General features: G+C 43.6%; 1 protein-coding gene across 1 annotated transcript in view; it reads left to right on the top strand.

The window, feature by feature from the left end:
- The first annotated feature begins 1,255 nt into the window (after positions 1-1,255).
- SP1 (Sp1 transcription factor) overlaps positions 1,256-19,379 on the top strand; it is a 54,374-nt gene continuing 36,250 nt past the window's right edge. Inside the window, exons 1-3 of the mRNA XM_064591166.1 lie at positions 1,256-1,373; positions 2,421-2,575; positions 2,949-4,464. Of these exons, the coding sequence (XP_064447236.1) occupies positions 1,367-1,373; positions 2,421-2,575; positions 2,949-4,464 (1,678 nt within the window). The 5' untranslated portion in view covers positions 1,256-1,366. The remainder of the gene's footprint in view (positions 1,374-2,420; positions 2,576-2,948; positions 4,465-19,379) is intronic.

Genomic DNA, 19,379 nt, shown 5'->3' with positions numbered 1-19,379 from the left:
TAACTTTGTAGTTACAAATGCAGGAACTCTTTATCTTGCCATCCTGCTTTATGCTTAGACGGTATTTACAATAAAGGGGAGAAACAGGAAGTGGCTTTTAGGACATTGATTCTGGGAGGTTCTCCAATGTCTTTTAGCCTCAAAGACCAACTCTTGAAAAGTTAACCCCACAAAAATTAAGTAGTTAGCACTTTTATCTGGGAGAAGTTAGTAAAATGGCGTTTGCTGGTCTCACAAAGCCCTTGCGAATTGTCAGCTCGGTATTAACTATGAGCGCGTCGCCAGATTTCGTCGTGCACGCACCCACAGGGCTTACACCCACATTCAGAGGCATCCGCCCGCCTGCCCGCCCAACCCCGGCAAGGGTGAGACTTAAGAGGTACTTTTAAGAACGGGTCAAACGAGCCCTGGTGGCGAGGTAAAACTGCGCACCAACTGTCTTGGCTCTGACACTTGTTGAGCAGCAGGGCTCCACTGAAGCATGCCACCTAGTCACTGTAAAGACGTCCCCTGAGAGGGCCAAAATGGCGACGGACTCCTCTTGGCACAGCCCTGCTCCCTCCCCCCAGGACCGAGGCTCTAGTAGCTCCCATTGGCCAAGTTGGAGGCGGTGCCTGGCTTCCTTCGCCACCTCATTGGACTGAGTGACTGAGGGAGACGCCAATTCTCCTCTGCCCACTCCAAAATCCCGCCCTCAGAGTCCATTCAGCGTTTAATTGGCTTTTCATTCACGTCAATTTGCGTCCTGTCGTGTCTTTCTTCAGTGTTAATCCAATCATAACTTTCTTGGCTGCCCGCCTGATTTCTGATTGGTTTTGATCAGCTTCATCCTATCCCATTTCTGCCTACTTCTTACCACCTCCCACCGGGGACATTGCCCAGGCATGTCCAGGGTTCTGGTTGGTCGTTGTTCTGTCATTCCAATCAAAGTTCTTCCTATCCCTACCGTTCAGGGAGCCCGCCTGGCAGTTAACTGGTTTCTTTCCAAGCCTATCATCACTTGTTCCCGCCCATCCTCACTTCCTGCGTCTTTCATTGGCTTTTAAAACTGAGAGGGCGGCCTCCTTGGGCGGACACCAGGCACGCAACTTTGTCTTACACGCCTTAGAAAGCAAGCGAGTCTTGTCATTGGACAACCTACCCGTCTTTCTTCTGCAAGTCCCTCCTTTCTCCCTCCCTCATTGGGCGGGGCAGCAGCTAAGGGGCGGAGCCTAGGCCGGGCTTGTGGCGCGCTGCTCCCTCCTCCTTACCCCCCCCCCTCCCTGTCCGGTCCGGGTTCGCTTGCCTCGTCAGCGTCCGCGTTTTTCCCGGCCCCCCCCAACCCCCCCGGACAGGACCCCCTTGAGCTCGTCCCTCAGCTGCCACCATGAGCGGTAAGGATGAGTCCACTCCAAGCTTAGGGGTGGGAGGGGAATGAGGGGGCGCGCGCGAGGGCCGACCGGGCGGTCCCCGCCGTGAGGGGGGGCGGGCGGGAGGCGGCGGCGGCGGCCTTGGTCCCGCCCGGGGCGGAGGGAAGGGAGGGAGAAGGGGCAGTGGCGGGGCCTGCGAGAAAGAGGGGGATGGGCCGCCCGCCCCGGGGGAGGGGGCAGCGTGGCCTCGCCCGCCCCCTGCCCGCCCCGGCCACGGGGGACGGGCCTTACCCCCCACTATTCGGCCGCCCGCCTGAGGCTCCTCCCGCCGGGGGCTGGAGCCGCGGGGGCGGCCCGAGCAGTGCAGGCCCCGCCCGGGCCAACCGCCTCCCTGGTCCGCCCTCTGGTCGCCGCCTGCCCCAAGGCCCTCCCCTCCCCCCGTAGGTTTCCCCTCCCCCCCACCGTCCCGCCCTTTCCACGCCCCTCACCCCGAAACCGCCCTTTCCTTCTAGGGCCCGCCCTCTGTCCGCCCCGAAACCTCCAGATTCCTAACCCCTGGACCCCTTTAGCCCCTTAGCAGTATTCACAAATGTTTCCCCACTCACACTTTTTATTTGTTCTTTTCCCTTTTCCCCTCTTCTCCTCTTGGTCCTTTTTACACTTGAATTTTTCTCTTTCTCCATATCCTTTGACCCTAATTTTAGCAAGCTTTCCATCCACCCACATGTTGTTTTTTGCCTTACCTATCCTTCTCCTTTTTTTCACCAGGATAATTTTTTGTATCTTGAAACTCTTTGAACATGTCCACCGCCCCTCACATTTCCTATGTGAAAAGTACATTTTTAATGTTTTTTGGGTTTAATTTTGTGCAAGGGAGAATTGAGGCCCAGTTTTAGCGCTACTGTGATCTGGATGTCCTACAACTGCCCTTTCTCCACTCCACTTTTTTACACTAGTGCCTTTCATCTTACTGTTAATTATTTCTTTTTCATCAGAGTGTCCTTTACTCCTCCTCACCTTACCCTTTTCCTTCCCCCAGCTTTAAGTTGTTTATCTTTTAATTCTTTTTAGACCAAGATCACTCCATGGATGAAATGACAGCTGTGGTGAAGATTGAAAAAGGAGTTGGTGGCAATAATGGGGGCAGTGGTAATGGTGGTGGTGCCTTTTCTCAGGCTCGAAGCAGCAGCACAGGCAGTAGCAGCAGTGGAGGAGGAGGAGGGCAGGTAAGTGATGATCAGGACAGAGTGGGGGAGAAGTTAAGAGAACGTGGATATTCTTAGATGATTGTCTTTTCACAGAAACATTTTTAGGAAGGGGCTAAACCCTTTTTTAGCTAGGGAAGTTAGCATAGTGAGACAAATGATTGGCAGATCCCCAAGATGAGGATTTCAGCAGTATAGATAGGTCAGCTATTTCTTTCTTTCTGTGTTCCTTCCTTCCTTCTTTCCTTTCCTTTCCTTTCTTAGCTTTCTTTCCTTCCTTTCTTTCCCTCTTTGCCTGCATTGTTTTGCTGTTTACTTGTTTTATACTGCCCCCTGGGCTGGCAGCTGGGTGTCACTAAACTAACTCCTATTCTCTCCCTTATTTTCTGGCCAGGAATCCCAGCCATCCCCTCTGGCTCTGCTGGCAGCAACTTGCAGCAGAATTGAGTCACCCAATGAAAACAGCAACAACTCCCAGGGCCCAAGCCAGTCAGGGGGCACAGGTGAGCTTGACCTCACAGCCACACAGCTCTCACAGGGTGCCAATGGCTGGCAGATCATCTCTTCCTCCTCTGGGGCTACCCCTACCTCAAAGGAACAGAGTGGCAGCAGTACCAATGGCAGCAATGGCGGTGAGTCTTCCAAGAATCGCACGGTCTCTGGTGGGCAGTATGTTGTGGCTGCCACCTCCAATTTACAGAACCAGCAAGTCCTGACAGGATTACCTGGAGTGATGCCTAATATTCAGTATCAAGTAATCCCACAGTTCCAGACCGTTGATGGGCAGCAGCTGCAGTTCGCAGCCACTGGGGCCCAAGTGCAGCAGGATGGTTCCGGTCAGATACAGATCATACCAGGTGCAAACCAACAGATCATCACAAATCGAGGAAGTGGAGGCAACATCATTGCTGCTATGCCAAACCTACTCCAGCAGGCTGTCCCCCTCCAGGGCCTGGCTAATAATGTACTCTCAGGACAGACTCAGTATGTGACCAACGTACCAGTTGCCCTGAATGGGAATATCACCCTGCTACCTGTCAACAGCGTTTCTGCAGCTACCTTGACTCCTAGCTCTCAGGCAGTCACTATCAGCAGCTCTGGGTCCCAGGAGAGTGGCTCACAGCCCTCCACCTCAGGGACTGCCATCAGTTCTGCCAGTTTGGTATCATCACAAGCCAGTTCCAGCTCCTTTTTCACCAATGCCAATAGCTACTCAACAACTACAACCACCAGCAACATGGGAATTATGAACTTTACCACCAGCGGATCAGCAGGGACCAACTCTCAAGGGCAGACACCCCAGAGGGTCAGTGGGCTACAGGGGTCTGATGCTCTAAACATCCAGCAGAACCAGACATCTGGAGGCTCTCTGCAAGCAAGTCAGCAAAAAGAGGGAGAGCAAAACCAGCAGACGCAGCAGCAGCAACAAATTCTTATCCAGCCTCAGCTAGTTCAAGGGGGACAGGCTCTCCAGGCCCTTCAAGCGGCACCATTGTCAGGGCAGACCTTTACAACCCAAGCTATCTCCCAGGAAACCCTCCAGAATCTCCAGCTTCAGGCTGTTCCAAACTCTGGCCCCATCATCATCCGGACACCAACAGTGGGGCCCAATGGACAGGTCAGTTGGCAGACTCTTCAGCTGCAGAATCTCCAAGTTCAGAACCCACAGGCCCAGACAATCACCTTGGCCCCAATGCAGGGTGTTTCCTTGGGGCAGACCAGCAGCAGCAATACCACCCTTACACCCATTGCCTCAGCTGCCTCCATCCCTACCGGCACAGTCACTGTGAATGCTGCTCAGCTCTCCTCCATGCCTGGCCTCCAGACCATTAACCTCAGTGCATTGGGTGCTTCAGGAATCCAGGTGCACCAGCTTCCAAGCCTGCCCTTGGCTATAGCAAACGCCCCAGGTAAGGCTTCCAATCTTTTACATTAATTTCCAGAGCTAACTAGCATCTTAACTGAAACTGTTGAGTCTAAGGAAGGAAATAGAGATTTTTGTGGGTAACAGTTTCTAGAGGGCAAGTCGATTAGAGAAATAGCAATGATTCTATTTAAGTCATTTGGAACCGACTTAACGGAAACTTTTTTTTCAGTTAATCTTAGGAGAAAGGAGCATTTCTGGGCAGTGTCCCTGGGGTCACTGTACTTCCAGTACTTTTGGTGCTACAGAACAAGGGTCAGCAAATTTTTTCTATAAAGGGCCAGATAGTATTCTTTTTTGTTTGTCTTTTTACAACCCTTTGAAAATGTAAACCATTCTTACCTCGAGAACTTTATTTGGGCTGCAGGCCCACCGCTTCATAGGATGAGAATTGATTATAAACTTGACCTATTTGTAGGACAGTTATTAAATAATCAGGTATTTCTTATGAACTGTAACTTTTTTTTTTTTTAAGATTTTTTATTTGTTTATTTGACAGAGAGAGGCACGGGGGGGGGGAGCACAAGCAGGGGGAGTGGGAGAGGGAGAAGCAGGCTTCCCGCCGAGAGGGGAGCCCGATGTGGGGCTCGATCCCAGGACCCTGAGATCACGACCTGAGCCGAAGGCAGACGCTTAACGACTGAGCCACCCAGGCGCCCCGAACTGTAACTCTTAAGTGAGGGAAAGGTGATATAGCGGGTTCCAGAAGGATTTTCAACAAAAAAAGTTACATAGTTAATCTCTAGTTAGCTAGAATATCCTACCCTCTGAGCAAGCTGGTTAGTTAAGGTTTAATTTTTTAAACTTCTAGTTATTGGGGCGTCTGGGTGGCTCAGTCGTTAAGGGTTTGCCTTCGGCTCAGGTCATGATCCCAGGGTCCTGGGATCGAGCCCCACATCGGGCTCCCTGCTTGGCGGGAAGCCTGCTTCTCCCTCTCCCACTCCCCCTGCTTGTGTTCCCTCTCTCACGGTGTCTGTCAGATAAATAAATAAAATCTTAAAAACAACAACAACAACAACTTCTAGTTATCTTAAAAGTAGAATCTGTCTGCGTCCCCTTACACTAATGTATATTTTCAGTAAGCTTCCTAGGTGATTCTGGTACTTCCTAGCTAGGAGAACCACTTCCTAGACTGCTTTTAAAGTAGCGTACGGTTAAGGGAGGGGAGAGAAAGGGAGAGTAAGGCCTGAAATGGAGTGGGGAGGTGGAGTTGAGAGGAATTAGGAATAAGGAGAGCATTGAAGGGAAAGAGTCCTCAGGGAAGAGGTATGTATTGGAATGTATGTTGAATCAGTTGACCACAATATTCAACTATTCATTTTAAATAGTGTTTCACGGGCGCCTGGGTGGCTCAGTCGGTTAAGCGACTGCCTTCGGCTCAGGTCATGATCCTGGAGTCCCGGGATCGAGTCCCGCATCGGGCTCCCTGCTCGGCAGGGAGCCTGCTTCTCCCTCTGACCCTCCCCCCTCTCATGCTCTCTGTCTCTCATTCTCTCTCTCGCAAATAAATAAAATCTTAAAAAAAAAAAAAAAAAATTTAAATAGTGTTTCACTGTTGGTTAATTTGAGATATGTCCATTTAAAAAAGTGGACGTCTATTTAGAATTTATTTTAAATTCTGTGGTGATGGAGCTAATCTTTAATAAAGAGCACAAGATTTTTTTCAAGATTTATTTATTTGAGGGGGGAGGGGCAGAGGGAGAGGGAAACCCAAGCCAACTCCGAGCTTAGTGTGGAGTCTGACGCTGGGCTCAGTCTCGTGACCCTGAGATCAGACCCGAGCCAAAATCAAGAATTGGACTTTTTTTTTTTTTTAAGATTTTATTTATTTTTGACAGAGAGAGAGAGTGTACAAGCAGGGGAAGCAGCAGCAGAGGGAGAGGGAGAAACAGGCTTCCTGCTGAGCAGGGAGCCCGATGTGGGGCTTGATCCCAGGTCCCTGGGATCATGACCTGAGCTGAAGGCAGACGCTTAACCATCTGAGCCACCCAGGCGCCCCAAGAACTGGACACTTTAACCCACTGCGCCACCCAGGATACTATAGATTTTTACATTATTGCATGATATATAAAAATTATGATGGGAAATAGTTTAATATCACCAAACTTAGTTTTATTGGAATATATGTGGGTTTATGAATTGTTTACTTTTATTGTAGAGTTCTCTTTTCATTTAGATTGGTTCTTATATAAAAGAGGATAACAGGCGCTTGGGTGGCTCAGTTGTTAAGCATCTGCCTTCGGCTCGGGTCATGGTCCCAGGGTCCTGGGATTGAGCCCTGCATCAAGCCCTGCATCAAGCCCCGCATCAGGCTTCCTACTCCGCGGGAAGCCTGCTTCTCCCTCTCCCACCCCCCTCTGCTTGTGTTCCCTCTCTTGCTGTGTCTCTCTCTGTCAAATAAATAAATAAAATCTTAAAAAAAAAAAAGATAAATAGACAATCATATTTCCTGCCTCCTGCAGTTTTGGAAAATGGTGGGCGGGAGGTCTGCTCAGGTTCCTAACTTTCTTACATTTTTTTCTTTTTTTAAAGATTTTATTTATTCATTTGACAGAGACAGTGAGAGAGGGAAGACAAGCAGGGGGAGGGGGAGAGGGGGAAGCAGGCTTCTCGCAGAGCGGGGAGCCCGATGCGGGGCTCGATCCCAGGACCCTGGGATCATGACCTGAGCCAAAGGCAGATGCTTAACGACTGAGCCACCCAGGCACCCCACTTTTTTTTTTTTTTGGTTAAGATTTTATTTATTAGATAAAGAGAGAGCTTAGAGAGAGAGAGAGAAAGAGAGATCATGAGCAGGGATGGGGGGTAGAGGGAGAAGGAGACTCCCCACCGAGCAGGGAGCCTGATGCGGGACTCCCATCGTAGCACCCTGGGATCATGACCTGAGCTGAAGGCAGATGCCTAACCGACTGAGCCACCCAGGTGCCCACTTTCTTACATTTTTGAGGTGTGTTTAAAATGACTACATTTTGAGCCTTAACAAGTTAACAGTTTTCTTAATGATTGGGAGATCTTAGAATAGAAAGAGTTGGAAGGGACCTAAGAAGTCATCTAGTACAACTGCCTTATTTTCTAGTTGAGGACATTGAGTTACAGAGAAGCAGTTAAGTAAGTGGTGAGACTACATACAAGTCAGCTAGGGCTTGTAATTAGTTCTTATGTAAGGCATTACCTATTAGTTTTAACTTAGGATGTGAGAAATCCTTTAGATTGTTAAAAATGTTTTAGAAAAGATATCTTTGCTGCTTTGAAGTTTAATGCTCTAGATGTGGCAAGTGTTTCATAGGCTAAAATTTATGGCTGGCCGTAGAAGTGGGAAAAGTTAAAACTAAACAGCAGCCTGGAAAATTAGACACTTGCTACACTAGCATGTTTGTTTTCTCTTTGCTCTTAGGTTGTATCCAGCAGTTTGCTCTTCCTCAAAGGAAAGCAAAGCTGTGGGATTGTTCCATTTAGTAATAATTTGGATCCTTGCAAATTTCTAAAAAGGTTTAGAACTTGGGCTTTAGAGAACAGTTATTAGGCACTCTCATTGCTAAATCATGCTCTGGGGAAGTCTGCCATTTAATATGTCATAGGATAGGGCTACCTAGCTATTATGGATGGTCTCAGAGCTCAAACAAATGCATGCCTTTCTGTGAAGTAGCAGCAGCTTGACATTCACTAACGAGAGAATGAGTTTCTGAAAGGCCATTTTGTGAGTTGAGATTGGTTGCCTCATTAATAGTGGTTTCCAAAGAGAAAAGTTTCCTCCTTTCTGGTTGGTCATACTTGTGCAACATTTTTCTCCCTTCAGTTGGTCAACTTTATCCTTAATGAAAGATAATAAAATCATTTCCTAGAAGCTTTAGTGCTGTTCATCTGTTGCCTGGCTGCTAAAAAATGTCTCATTTTACCCTCTTGTCTGGTATATAGTAATTTTACTGGAAAAACTCAATCTCTTGGCAGTATAATGTTGTAGAAAGAGCCTTGGATGTGAAATCATCTGTAGATAAGTGGATAGATACACAGCACTCTACAAAGTGAGACAAGTGAGACATTATTACATGGTTGTGGAAGACTGCAACTTCCATGGTGTTCACTTAGTCTGTTTATATTTATTATTTTTAAAAACCATCCCTTAGAAATTGTTTAAGCTCTCCTGTTGACTTTCAGGGTTTATTTCTGTTTGCTGAATACACAGGCAAAGGCACAAACTTAGAACCAAAGTAAGCCAGCCATCTTAGTATCCTGTGTTTTTTATGGCTCAGCCCCTGGTGGGTGGTAGTGAGGAAGGGACCACCCAGTAAACTGAGTTTAGTTTCCAGACAGTGAAATGATCTATGGGTTCTGAGGTTTTTTTTTTTTTAATCAGCAGCTTTTTTTGTTTTTAAATCAACACTGTTTCCCAGTTATCAGCACCCTTTCCTCTCATTTTGTAGTTACACTCTCACAGATCTTGTTTTTTTCCAGTTTAAAGCTTCAGGTTTTTTCTCAGACACTGCTGTGTCCTGAAAACTCTTCCACCAGGTTGACCGTGGGGGGGGGGGGGGCAACTTTGAAAGACAGTTTGTATGACTTCGTGGGAGTTCTGCCTAATAAAGAGTTCAGGGCTAGTCTTTGGCAGGAGAATAGAGCATATTTCCTTGATGGCTATAATTCACTCAAGAAGCAAATTTCAGGCACTAAAAATAAAAAATTCACATCTGCTTGGTTTTATCGAGGTCAGGAAAATGTCTTCTCTTAGAAGTTAAGTTGAATGTGATACCAGAGTTAGTTTGCCAACGGTGTCGCTAAACTTGGGGTCAGATTGCTGAGACCTAATTTATTAAAAAGTTGTATTTTAGACTAGGGTATTTGAATACTAGTGACAAGTAGGTTTAGATGATTTAAATGTGTTCAGAATTATTCTTTTGCAGAAGATCATTTGAGAGAATTTTTTCTTTTAAAATAATATACTTTATCAAATACAATGTCCAATGTTTCTGCATCATTTGCCTTTTTAATCTAATATTTGTTTCTGAAGGTGATATTAGTGCTTTTAACTGATTTCAATTTAAGTAGAAAAAGTCTCCTTTAAAACCAAGGTGGATTCATTGATTTGAAATGACTGAGAGGACAGTCCTCGGACCTTTTCAGTTGCTCCTATTTATTCATTCCAGTGGCTTTCTGTAAATGACGTCATTGTTAAATCACGTTGCATTGTGTAATGTGGCCATTTTAGTTCTTAATTAAATAACGAGCACAAGGGTGCCTAGTGTTTCAGGAAAGTTTAGTATCTGTTTTGTTCTTTTATCTTCCTTTTCTTTTAACTGTTCCACTTTGTAAGGTAGCATATAAATGTTGCCACTGGTAATTTAGTTCTGCTCATTCCTTGCTTCTAATTGTTTTTTTTTTCCCTCCTTGAAAATGTTTTGGGATGTAAGATGAACATCTGTAGAAAAGCTTTATTACATAATGCTTTGTAAGTTACTTACTGGATGTCTGTAAACATTGATAATATTAGTTGAAATTTTCTACTTTGCTATTTGTTTTTTATATTTCTTACGGGTGTGTCACAATAGTGCTATCCCTTTTTCTAACATTTAACATTATTATTTAGGTACTGGTGTGCTGAAGTGTTGTTTTAAGGTGTATATGCCCACATTATGACTATATTGTTGATACTATGCTAGGTTTTAAGAATTGTTTTCTCTTAGAAGACCCTGAAAAAGTTTCCATAGAAACTTTTTTTTTTTTTCAGAGTTGGTTGCAAATCTGGTTTGTAATTTGAATTTGCACTTTTGCTCCAGTGTTTTTTAAACTGAGTGGCTTATGGAAAGTGGGCAGTATTACTTGTTTGACAAGTTTGGATATGCCAATCTAATTTACTATGAATCTTTCTAACTCTGTATCTATGTACAAAGTAAATAATTTTGAAGGAGTTAAGATATCTATGTCAAGACAAAGACTTTACTGTTAAGAGATGAGAGAACTAAGTTAAAAATTTATACATCTCTGAAAACTTTAAAAAATTATTATTATTATTTTTTTTTTTTTTTAAAGATTTTATTTATTTATTTGAGAGAGAGAGCATGAGAGGGGGAGGGTCAGAGGGAGAAGCAGACTCCCTGCTGAGCAGAGAGCCCGATGCGGGACTCGATCCCGGGACCCCAGGATCATGACCTGAGCCGAAGGCAGTCGCTTAACCAACTGAGCCACCCAGGCGCCCATAAAAAATTATTATTTTTTTAAAGATTTTATTTATTTGACAGAGAGAGACACAGAGAGGGAGGGAACACAAGCAGGGGGAGTGGGAGAGGGATAAGCAGGCTTCCCGCTGAGCAAGGAGCCCTGATGCGGGGCTCGATCCCAGAACCCTGGGATCATGACCTGAGCTGAAGGCAGACGCTTAACAACTGAGCCACCCAGGCGCCCCTAAAAAAATTATTTTTATAGGAAAGCAAATACTTGCTGCAAATAATCTAAAAAAGCTTAAATGGGGGCGCCTGGGTGGTTCAGTCGTTGGGCATCTGCCTTCAGCTCGGGTCGTGATCCCAGGATCCTGGGATCGAGCCCCGCATCAGGCTCCCTGCTCAGTGGGAAGCCTGCTTCTCCCTCTCCCACTCCCTCTGCTTGTTTTCCCTCTCTCTGTGTTTCTCTGTCAAATAAATAAAATCTTAAAAAAAAAAAAAAAGCTTAAATGCTATTGAGATGAATCTTTTCAAATTATTCAGTATGTTCCTTGTTGAATTGACCCTTTTTGATGATTTAAGTTACAACTCTTTGCAAACATAATACAATTAAGTAAGACTATCAATGGTAATAGCAACTAAACGGAAGGTTGCTGGAGCTGGAAACCCTCATCCTCTCCAATATCCCCATTTTGACAGAACCTAAGGACTAGAAACAGTCAATGACTTGCCAGAGGTCACTGACAAAATTTATAGAGTAACAGATCTTTTGGCTTTAGATCAATATCCTTTTCCACTACACTACACTATTTTCTTACATGACCTTTTTTATTTTTTTAAGATTTTTAAAATTTATTTGTTTGATAGAGAGAGAGACAGAGAGAGAGGGAACACAAGCAGGGGGAGTGGGAGAGGGAGAAGCAGGCTTCCCGCTGAGCAGAGAGTCCGAGGCGGGGCTCCATCCCAGGACCCTGGGATCATGACCTGAGTCAAAGGTAGACGCTCAACGACTCAGTCACCCAGGCGCCCCTCTTACGTGACTTTTTAAAAAAATATATTTATTTTTAAGTAATCTCTACACCCAGCATGGGGTTTGAACTCATAACCCTGAGGCCAAGAATCACGTTCTCTACTGACTGAGCCAGCCTGGCACCCCTGTTTTCTTTTTTTTCCCCATTTTATAAGACTTCTCCCAAGTAGAAAAATGGATTTGTTTTTTTACCCAGGTTCAGTTTTTTTTGAAGTGTTACTAACATTTGTAGCCTAAGACAGATAAAAGGAAAAAAGCATGGGTAATCAACTTCTTTATAAACTTTGTTATGAATCATAATTTGTTGTAATCAGATTAGTTAATTTGAATTTAATTTAATCTGTAATTAAATATAAATAATGCGATCAAAACATTAAGAAGGGAGGGGCAAGATGGCAAAAGAGAAATCAAAGACTTATAGTCACTTTGAAAATGTGAAGGTCGGGGCACCTGGGTAGCTCAGTCGTTAAGCGTCTGCCTTCGACTCAGGTCATGAGCCCAGGGTCCTGGCCCCACATAAAGCTCCCTGCTCAGCGGGAAGCCTGCTTGTGTTCCCTCTCTCGCTGTCTCTCTCTGTCATATAAATAAATAAAATCTTAAAAAAAGAAAAGAAAATGTGGAGGTCAGCTGTGTCATATTGAAGTGTATGTGTAGAAGGGTATTACCCTTTCCCCTCCCTTTTTTTTTTTTTTTTTTTTACAGTTAAGATGATGTGATGTGTTTTCCCTGACTGTACCTTTCTTACTTTTTTTTCCTGATATGCTTCAGACTTCATAACAAATTTTTATTTATTGTTCCTCATCTATTGTTTTGTTATCAGGAAATTCCCTTTCAGTGCCTGCCTTCTCTACCCACGACATTTCTTTTTTTTTAAATTTTATTTATTTATTTGAGTAGAGTGAGAGAGAGAGAGCACATGGGGGAGCAGAGGGAGAGGGAGAAGCAGACTCTACCCAGGGAGCCTGACGTGGGGCTTGATCCCAGGACCCTGGGACGCAGACGCTTAACCGGCTGAACCACCCAGGCATCCCTACCCACCACATTTCTGATTGGAAAAAAATATATTATCCTGACATACTTGTTGGGGATACAGTTTAACAACCCTTTGAGAGACTATATAGGGCTCAATTTTGTCCAGGCCCAACACAGACAATGCATAATATATTTTTTTATATATATAATATTTCTTATGGTCACTGGTGGTATCTGAAAGTACTATGCTTAGAATTCTTTGGCAGTTTCTTGCACTCATGAAAAACTGTAATTTTATGCAGACTGTCTTAAAGAAGGTAAAAAGCTCTTAATTCTGAAGTATTTGGAAATTTTCCATATTATCAAGAACTTCTTTGTTTGGTTTGGTGTTCTCTTAACAGAATATCTTGTTGGCATTATCATGTTTTGAATGGCCTCCTTGTTTAGCCTTAAATGCTATTAAGAAATCCAATAATACTCATGGTTCAGTTAACTCACATAGGCATTTACTGAACACCAGTATACTTAGTAATACAACTGCCCCCAGCAGGCTTAAGAGTTCGATACAAAAGTGTAACAGTGGGGGGAAAAAGTGTAATAATGAAAATGGGTTCTAATTTTTGATGCTTTATTCATAGACAAATTTAGCAAAATTTATTGAGCATTTATTATGTGTCAAATGTGCCAGGCTCTCAGAATTCTCTGAAACAGATAATGGTCCTTGCCTTCATGGAGCTCCAGTTGCTGTTGTGTTGTAGTTATATACACATAGTGCACTTCAGAGGGGAACAAGTTTTCACACTAATTTTCACACTGAGCTAATACTGAGAGTTGCAGAAAATATAAGAAATAATAGGGCCACACTATTTTGGATTTTAGTTTTCTCTTGTGGTATACATTATCAGGTTATTTATTTTTAATTAATATCATGTCATGTCCTTTAATATTTTAGTAACTATTTGTACTTTTACTTATAATTTTGACTCAAGTTTTAAAAGCAGATGTGTGGAAAAGGGAGAAGAGAATTGCATAATATTTTCATTTATTTAATGGTAATTGTATTTTTGTTCATTATTAAATCCCTAGCATTTAAATATTTTTAGGGAAAAATTACTTAAAACTAAAGAATATGCAAAATGGTATAGTTTTTATTTTTTATTTATTTATTTTATTTTTTTTAAAGATTTTATTTATTGGGGCGCCTGGGTGGCTCAGTTGTTAAGCTTCTGCCTTCGGCTCAGGTCACGATCCCAGGGTCCTGGGATCGAGCCCCACATCGGGCTCCCTGCTTGGCAGGAAGCCTGCTTCTCCCTCTCCCACTCCCCCTGCTTGTGTTCCCTCTCTTGCTGTGTCTCTCTCTGTCAAATAAATAAAATCTTTTTTTTTTTTTTTTTTATTTTATTTTATTTATTTATTTGACAGAGAGAGAGGGACAGCACAAACAGGGGGAGCAGCAGAGGGAGAGGGAGAAGCAGACTCCCCGCCGAGCAGGGAGCCCGATGCGGGGCTCGATCCCAGGACCCTGGGATCATGACCTGAGCCGAAGGCAGCCGCCCAACTGACTGAGCCACCCAGGCACCCCAAATAAATAAAATCTTAAAAAAAAAAAAAAAAAAGAAAAACCTTTGAGGATAGGAAAAAAAATTAAAAATTTAACTTTTGTTTAAATGATGTTGGTAAAAACATTAAACAACACAAATATGGAAGATAAAGTAAAAATTGATTGAAGTTTAGCTATCCAAAGATATCCACAGTTGAAAAATTTTTTTTTTTTTTTTTTTAAGATTTTATTTGTTTATTTGACAGAGAGAGACTCAGTGAGAGAGGGAACACAAGCAGGGGGAGTGGGAGAGGGAGAAGCAGGCTTCCTGCCGAGCAGGGAGCCTGATGCGGGGCTCGATCCCAGGACCCTGGGACCATGACCTGAGCTGAAGGCAGATGCTGAACGACTGAGCCACCCAGGCGCCCCACAGTTGAAATTCTGATGAACGTCCAGCCAGCTTTTTGTACATTTGTGTATAATTTACAAAGAAATCTGTATATAGTTTTACTAATATTTTAATAGGATCACACTATCCACAATGCTCCGTGATTTATCTTCACCAAACAATATAGTATGAACATCTTTTCCATAAATAATAATAAATATACATTTGTATCATCTTTTTAAATGATTGTATGGTAGTTCCATAGTATGTTTGTACTAGGATTTACTTAACCCTGTTGTTTCCAAAATTTCACTGTTACAAGCAGTGCTGTGATGAACATCTAAGTTCACACTTCTAAAGATTTTATTTATTTGAGAGAGAGAGAATGAGAGAGAGCGAGCACAGGAGAGGGGGGAGGGTCAGAGGTAGAAGCAGACTCCCCGCCGAGCAGGGAGCCCGATGCGGACTCGATCCAGGGACTCCAGGATCATGACCTTGAGCCGAAGGCAGCTGCTCAAGCAACTGAGCCACCCAGGCGCCCAAGTTCACACTTCTAAATTAAAATTCTGTAAGTGAGCAGTTCTACTCCTAGGTATATTTCTTTGCTTCTTTTTTTAAAGATTTGTCTATTTTATTTATTTTAGTTTTTTAAGATTTTATTTATTTATTTGACAGAGAGAGAGTACAAACAGGGGGAGCAGCAGAGGGAGAGGGAGAAGCAGGTTCCCCACCGAGCAAGGAGCCTGACACAGGGCTGGATCCCAGGACCCCGGGATCATGACCTGAGCCGAAGGCAGATGCATAATCGACTGAGCCACCCAGGCACCCCAAGATTTATCTATTTTAGAGAGAAAGAGAGCATGCACAAGCAGGGGGAGGGGCAAAGGGAGAGGGAGAGAATCTCAAGCTGACTCCCTGCTGAGGACCACCCAGCACCCCATACTCCTAGGTATATTTCTAAGAGAAAAGGGAACTTACCTTCACATGGAAACTTGCACAGAAACGTTTATAGCGGCATAATCGCCTAAAGACGCCGATAACCTAAATGTCCATTGGATAAACAAAATGTGATATAGCCATATGATAGAATATTATTTAACCATAAAAAGGAATGAAGTATTGATACATGCTACAATGTGAGTGAGCCTGGAAAACATTCTGTTAAATGAAGGAAATCAGCCAGAGAGAAGAGGTCACATATTTTATGATTCTACTTATATGACCTATCTAGAACAAGAAAATCCATAGACACAGTGGTTGTCAGGGTATGGGGTGAAGGGATAATGGGGAATGGTTATTTAATGGGTATGGGTGTTTTTCTGGGGTGATGAAAGTTTTGAAAGTATAGAGAGGTAGTGGTTGCACAGCATTGTGAATGCACTGAATGCCACTGAATTGTACACTTTAAAATAGTTAATTGAATGTTATGTGAATCTCATGTCAATTAAAAAAAATTTCAAAAGGAACTCCTGGCTGTGTCATTCAGTGGAGCATGTGACTCTTGATCTTGCTTTTGTGAGTTCAAACCCCATGTTGGCTGTAGAGCTTACTTAAATTCTAGGGGCGCCTGGGTGGCTCAGTCTGTTAAGCATCCGACTCGATTTCTGCTTAGGTCATGATCTCAGGGTCGTCGGATCGAATCCTGAGTCAGGCTCCATATTTAGCAGGGAGTCTGCTTGAGATTCTCTTCCTTTCCCTTTCCCTCTCCCCCTCTCCCCCTCTCCCCGCTCTCACACATGACACTTTCTCTCTTGCTCTCTGTCTCTGTCTCTCTCTAAAATGAATAAATAAATCTTTGAAAAAAATTCTAAGCATTAGTGGGTCAGAGGTTTTTATACATTTAATGTTTCAATACTTAACAGCTAAACTGAATTTCAGAAAGCTAGCAATTTATACTACCATTAATAACTAGTCTTTGTGGGCACCTGGGTGGCTCAGTTGGTTAAGCAGCTGCCTTCGGCTCAGGTCATGATCCTGGAGTCCTGGGATTGAGTCCCGCATCGGGCTCCCTGCTCAGTAGGGAGTCTGCTTCTCCCTCTGACCCTCCCCCCTCTCATGCACTCTATCTCATTCTCTCTCTCAAATAAATACATAAAATCTTAAAAAAAAAATAATAACTAGTCTTTGCCAATATGGGGGGGGGAAGAGTCTTGCTTTAATTAGCATTATTTGAATATTAGGGAAATAAATATATTTTCATTTATTATTTACATTTTTCTCTTGTGAGTTGCCTGTTTTTATTTTAAACTTATTTTTTTAATTTTTTTAAAGTAGGCTCCACACCCAGCTTGGAGCCTAACGCAGGGCTTGAACTCAGGACCCTGAGATCAAGAACTGAGCTGAGATCAAGAGTCGGATGCTTAACCGACTGAGCCACTGAGGTGCCCCTCACTTTTTTTTTTTTTAAGATTTTATTTATTTATATTGACAGAGAACACAAGCAAGGGGAACGGCAGGCAGAGAGAGAGGGAGAAGCAGCTCCGCGTTGAGCAGGGGGGATCCCAGGATGCTGGGATCATGACCTGAGCCAAAGGCAGATGCCCAACTGACTGAGCTACCCAGGTGCCCCTCCTTTTTTTTTTTTTTTTTTTTTAAGATTTATTTGTTTATTTTAGAGAGAGAGAGAGCATGAGCCAGGGTGGGGAGAGGGAGGAGAGAAACAGAATTCCTGCTGAGCATGGAGCCCGGACCCAGGGGTTCATCTCATGACCCTAAGATTGTAATCTGAGCCAAAATCAAGTCAGACACATAACCAACTGATCCAGCCAGGCACCCTTATATTTCACTTTTTTTTTTTTTTTTAAGATTTTATTTATTTATTTGAGAGAGAATGAGAGAGAACACACGAGAGGGGATAGGGTCAGAGGGCAAAGCAGACTCCCTGCCGAGCAGGGAGCCCAATGCGGGACTCAATCCAGGGACTCCAGGATCATGACCTGAGCCAAAGGCAGTCGCTTAACCAACTGAGCCACCCAGGCGCCCTATATTTCACTTTTAAAGTGGTGATTTTTAATTACTGTGTAATATTCTATCAAGTCGTTTGCCACAATTTCTTTCTTTGTCAAATATTCTGATCGTTTGAAATTTTCCTATATTTTAAATATAGAATATAATAGAGCGTACAGTTTTTTCATTTTGAGTCATTTACTTAGAATACATCTTGAGGAGTTGGTTTCCTGATTCATTCATTACATAATATTAAAGAGAGCATAACATTTAAAATATATTAGATAAAATATGTCTGAATTATCCATTGCCATATTAAGTAGAAGTTTAAGGAAACTAGTATAGGAAAAGGAGTACGCAGATGCATAGATGAGCACCTGTATATTATCATTGAGTAGCATTTCTTTTTTTCTTTTTTTCTATTTTTAAAAATCTATTTTTTAGAAAGAGAGCGCATGAGAGCTGGGGGAGGGGCAGAGGGAGAGGGAGGGAATCTCAAGTAGAGTCCCCGCTACACACAGAGCTCTTTGCAGGGGGGCTCAATCCCATGACCCTGAGATCATGATCTGAGCCAAAACCGAGTCAGAGGCTCACCTGAGTAACCCAGGCGTCCCCGTAGAGTAGCATTTTGTCTTGTATCTTTTTGTGGTATTGTCATTGGCTGTTTAAAGATGTGGTGTGTTTTTGGAACACTAGGTATAAATGAGAGTATCTGCTTTTAGTACTTACCTACTAATCTAGCTAAATTAAGACAAGGTGAAGTCTAGTTCTTACATTATAAAGTGACTTTAGAGTTTATGCTTAGGGAGGGGTTAAAATATTAGTCCATAGTATATCAGATTATATAATTGTGCTATGGGCATTACTCATGTATAAACTTTGAGAAGCCTATCATTAAAAGGTATCTAACATGTAAGTGCTATTTACCTGGTTATTTCAGGGATTTTATCTATCTATCTATCTATCTATTTATTTATTTTTTAAAGATTTATTTATTTGACAGAGACACAGCGAGAGAGAGGGAACACAAGCAGGGGGAGTGGGAAAGGGAGAAGCAGGCTTCCCGCTGAGTGGGGAGCCTGATGCGGGGCTCGATCCCAGGACCCTGGGATCATGACCTGAGCCAAAGGCAGACGCTTAATGACTGAGCCACCCAGGCGCCCCCATTTCAGGGATTTTAGAATGGTGTGGATCTGAAGAATTACTCCTTTAGTTCAGATTAAAAAAACATTTTAAAGATTTTATTTATTTGACAGAGATAGCGAGAGCAGGAACACAAGCAGGGGGAATGGGAGAGGGAGAAGTAGGCTTCCCGCCGAGCAGGGAGCCCAATGAGGGGCTCCATCCCAGGACCCTGGGATCACGACCTGAGTTGAAGGCAGATGCTCAATGACTGAGCCACCCAAGCGCCCCTTTAGTTCAGATTTTTTTTTTTTTTTTTTAAGATTTATTCACTTGAGAGAGCGAGAGTACATGAGAGGGGGGAGGGTCAGAGGGAGAAGCAGACCCCCCGCCGAGCAGGGAGCCCGATGCGGGACTCCATCCCGGGACTTCAGGATCACGACCTGAGCCGAAGGCAGTCGCTTAACCAACTGAGCCACTCAGGCGCCCCTTTAGTTCAGATTTTTATGTATAATGTAACTATTATGATTATAAATAGGTAAAGTTTGTGCATATGAATATTAACTGAGAAGATGAAAATGTGATGATAATTTGTTGGGATGGTAGGGTTTTGGATGTTTCCCCCTCCTTTTTTGTTTCCATTACACTTTTTCTTTTTTTTTTTTTAATTATTTATTTATTGGGCACCTGGGTGGCTCAGTCATTAAGCGTCTGCCTTCAGCTCAGGTCACGATCCCGGGGTCCTGGCATC

Source organism: Mirounga angustirostris, unplaced genomic scaffold (genome assembly GCF_029215605.1).
Source record: "Mirounga angustirostris isolate CCGP_5_RB_7025 unplaced genomic scaffold, mMirAng1.0.hap1 SCAF_5, whole genome shotgun sequence".
NCBI classification, from domain to species: Eukaryota; Metazoa; Chordata; class Mammalia; order Carnivora; family Phocidae; genus Mirounga; species Mirounga angustirostris.
This window is presented reverse-complemented; position numbering and strand designations above follow the sequence as displayed.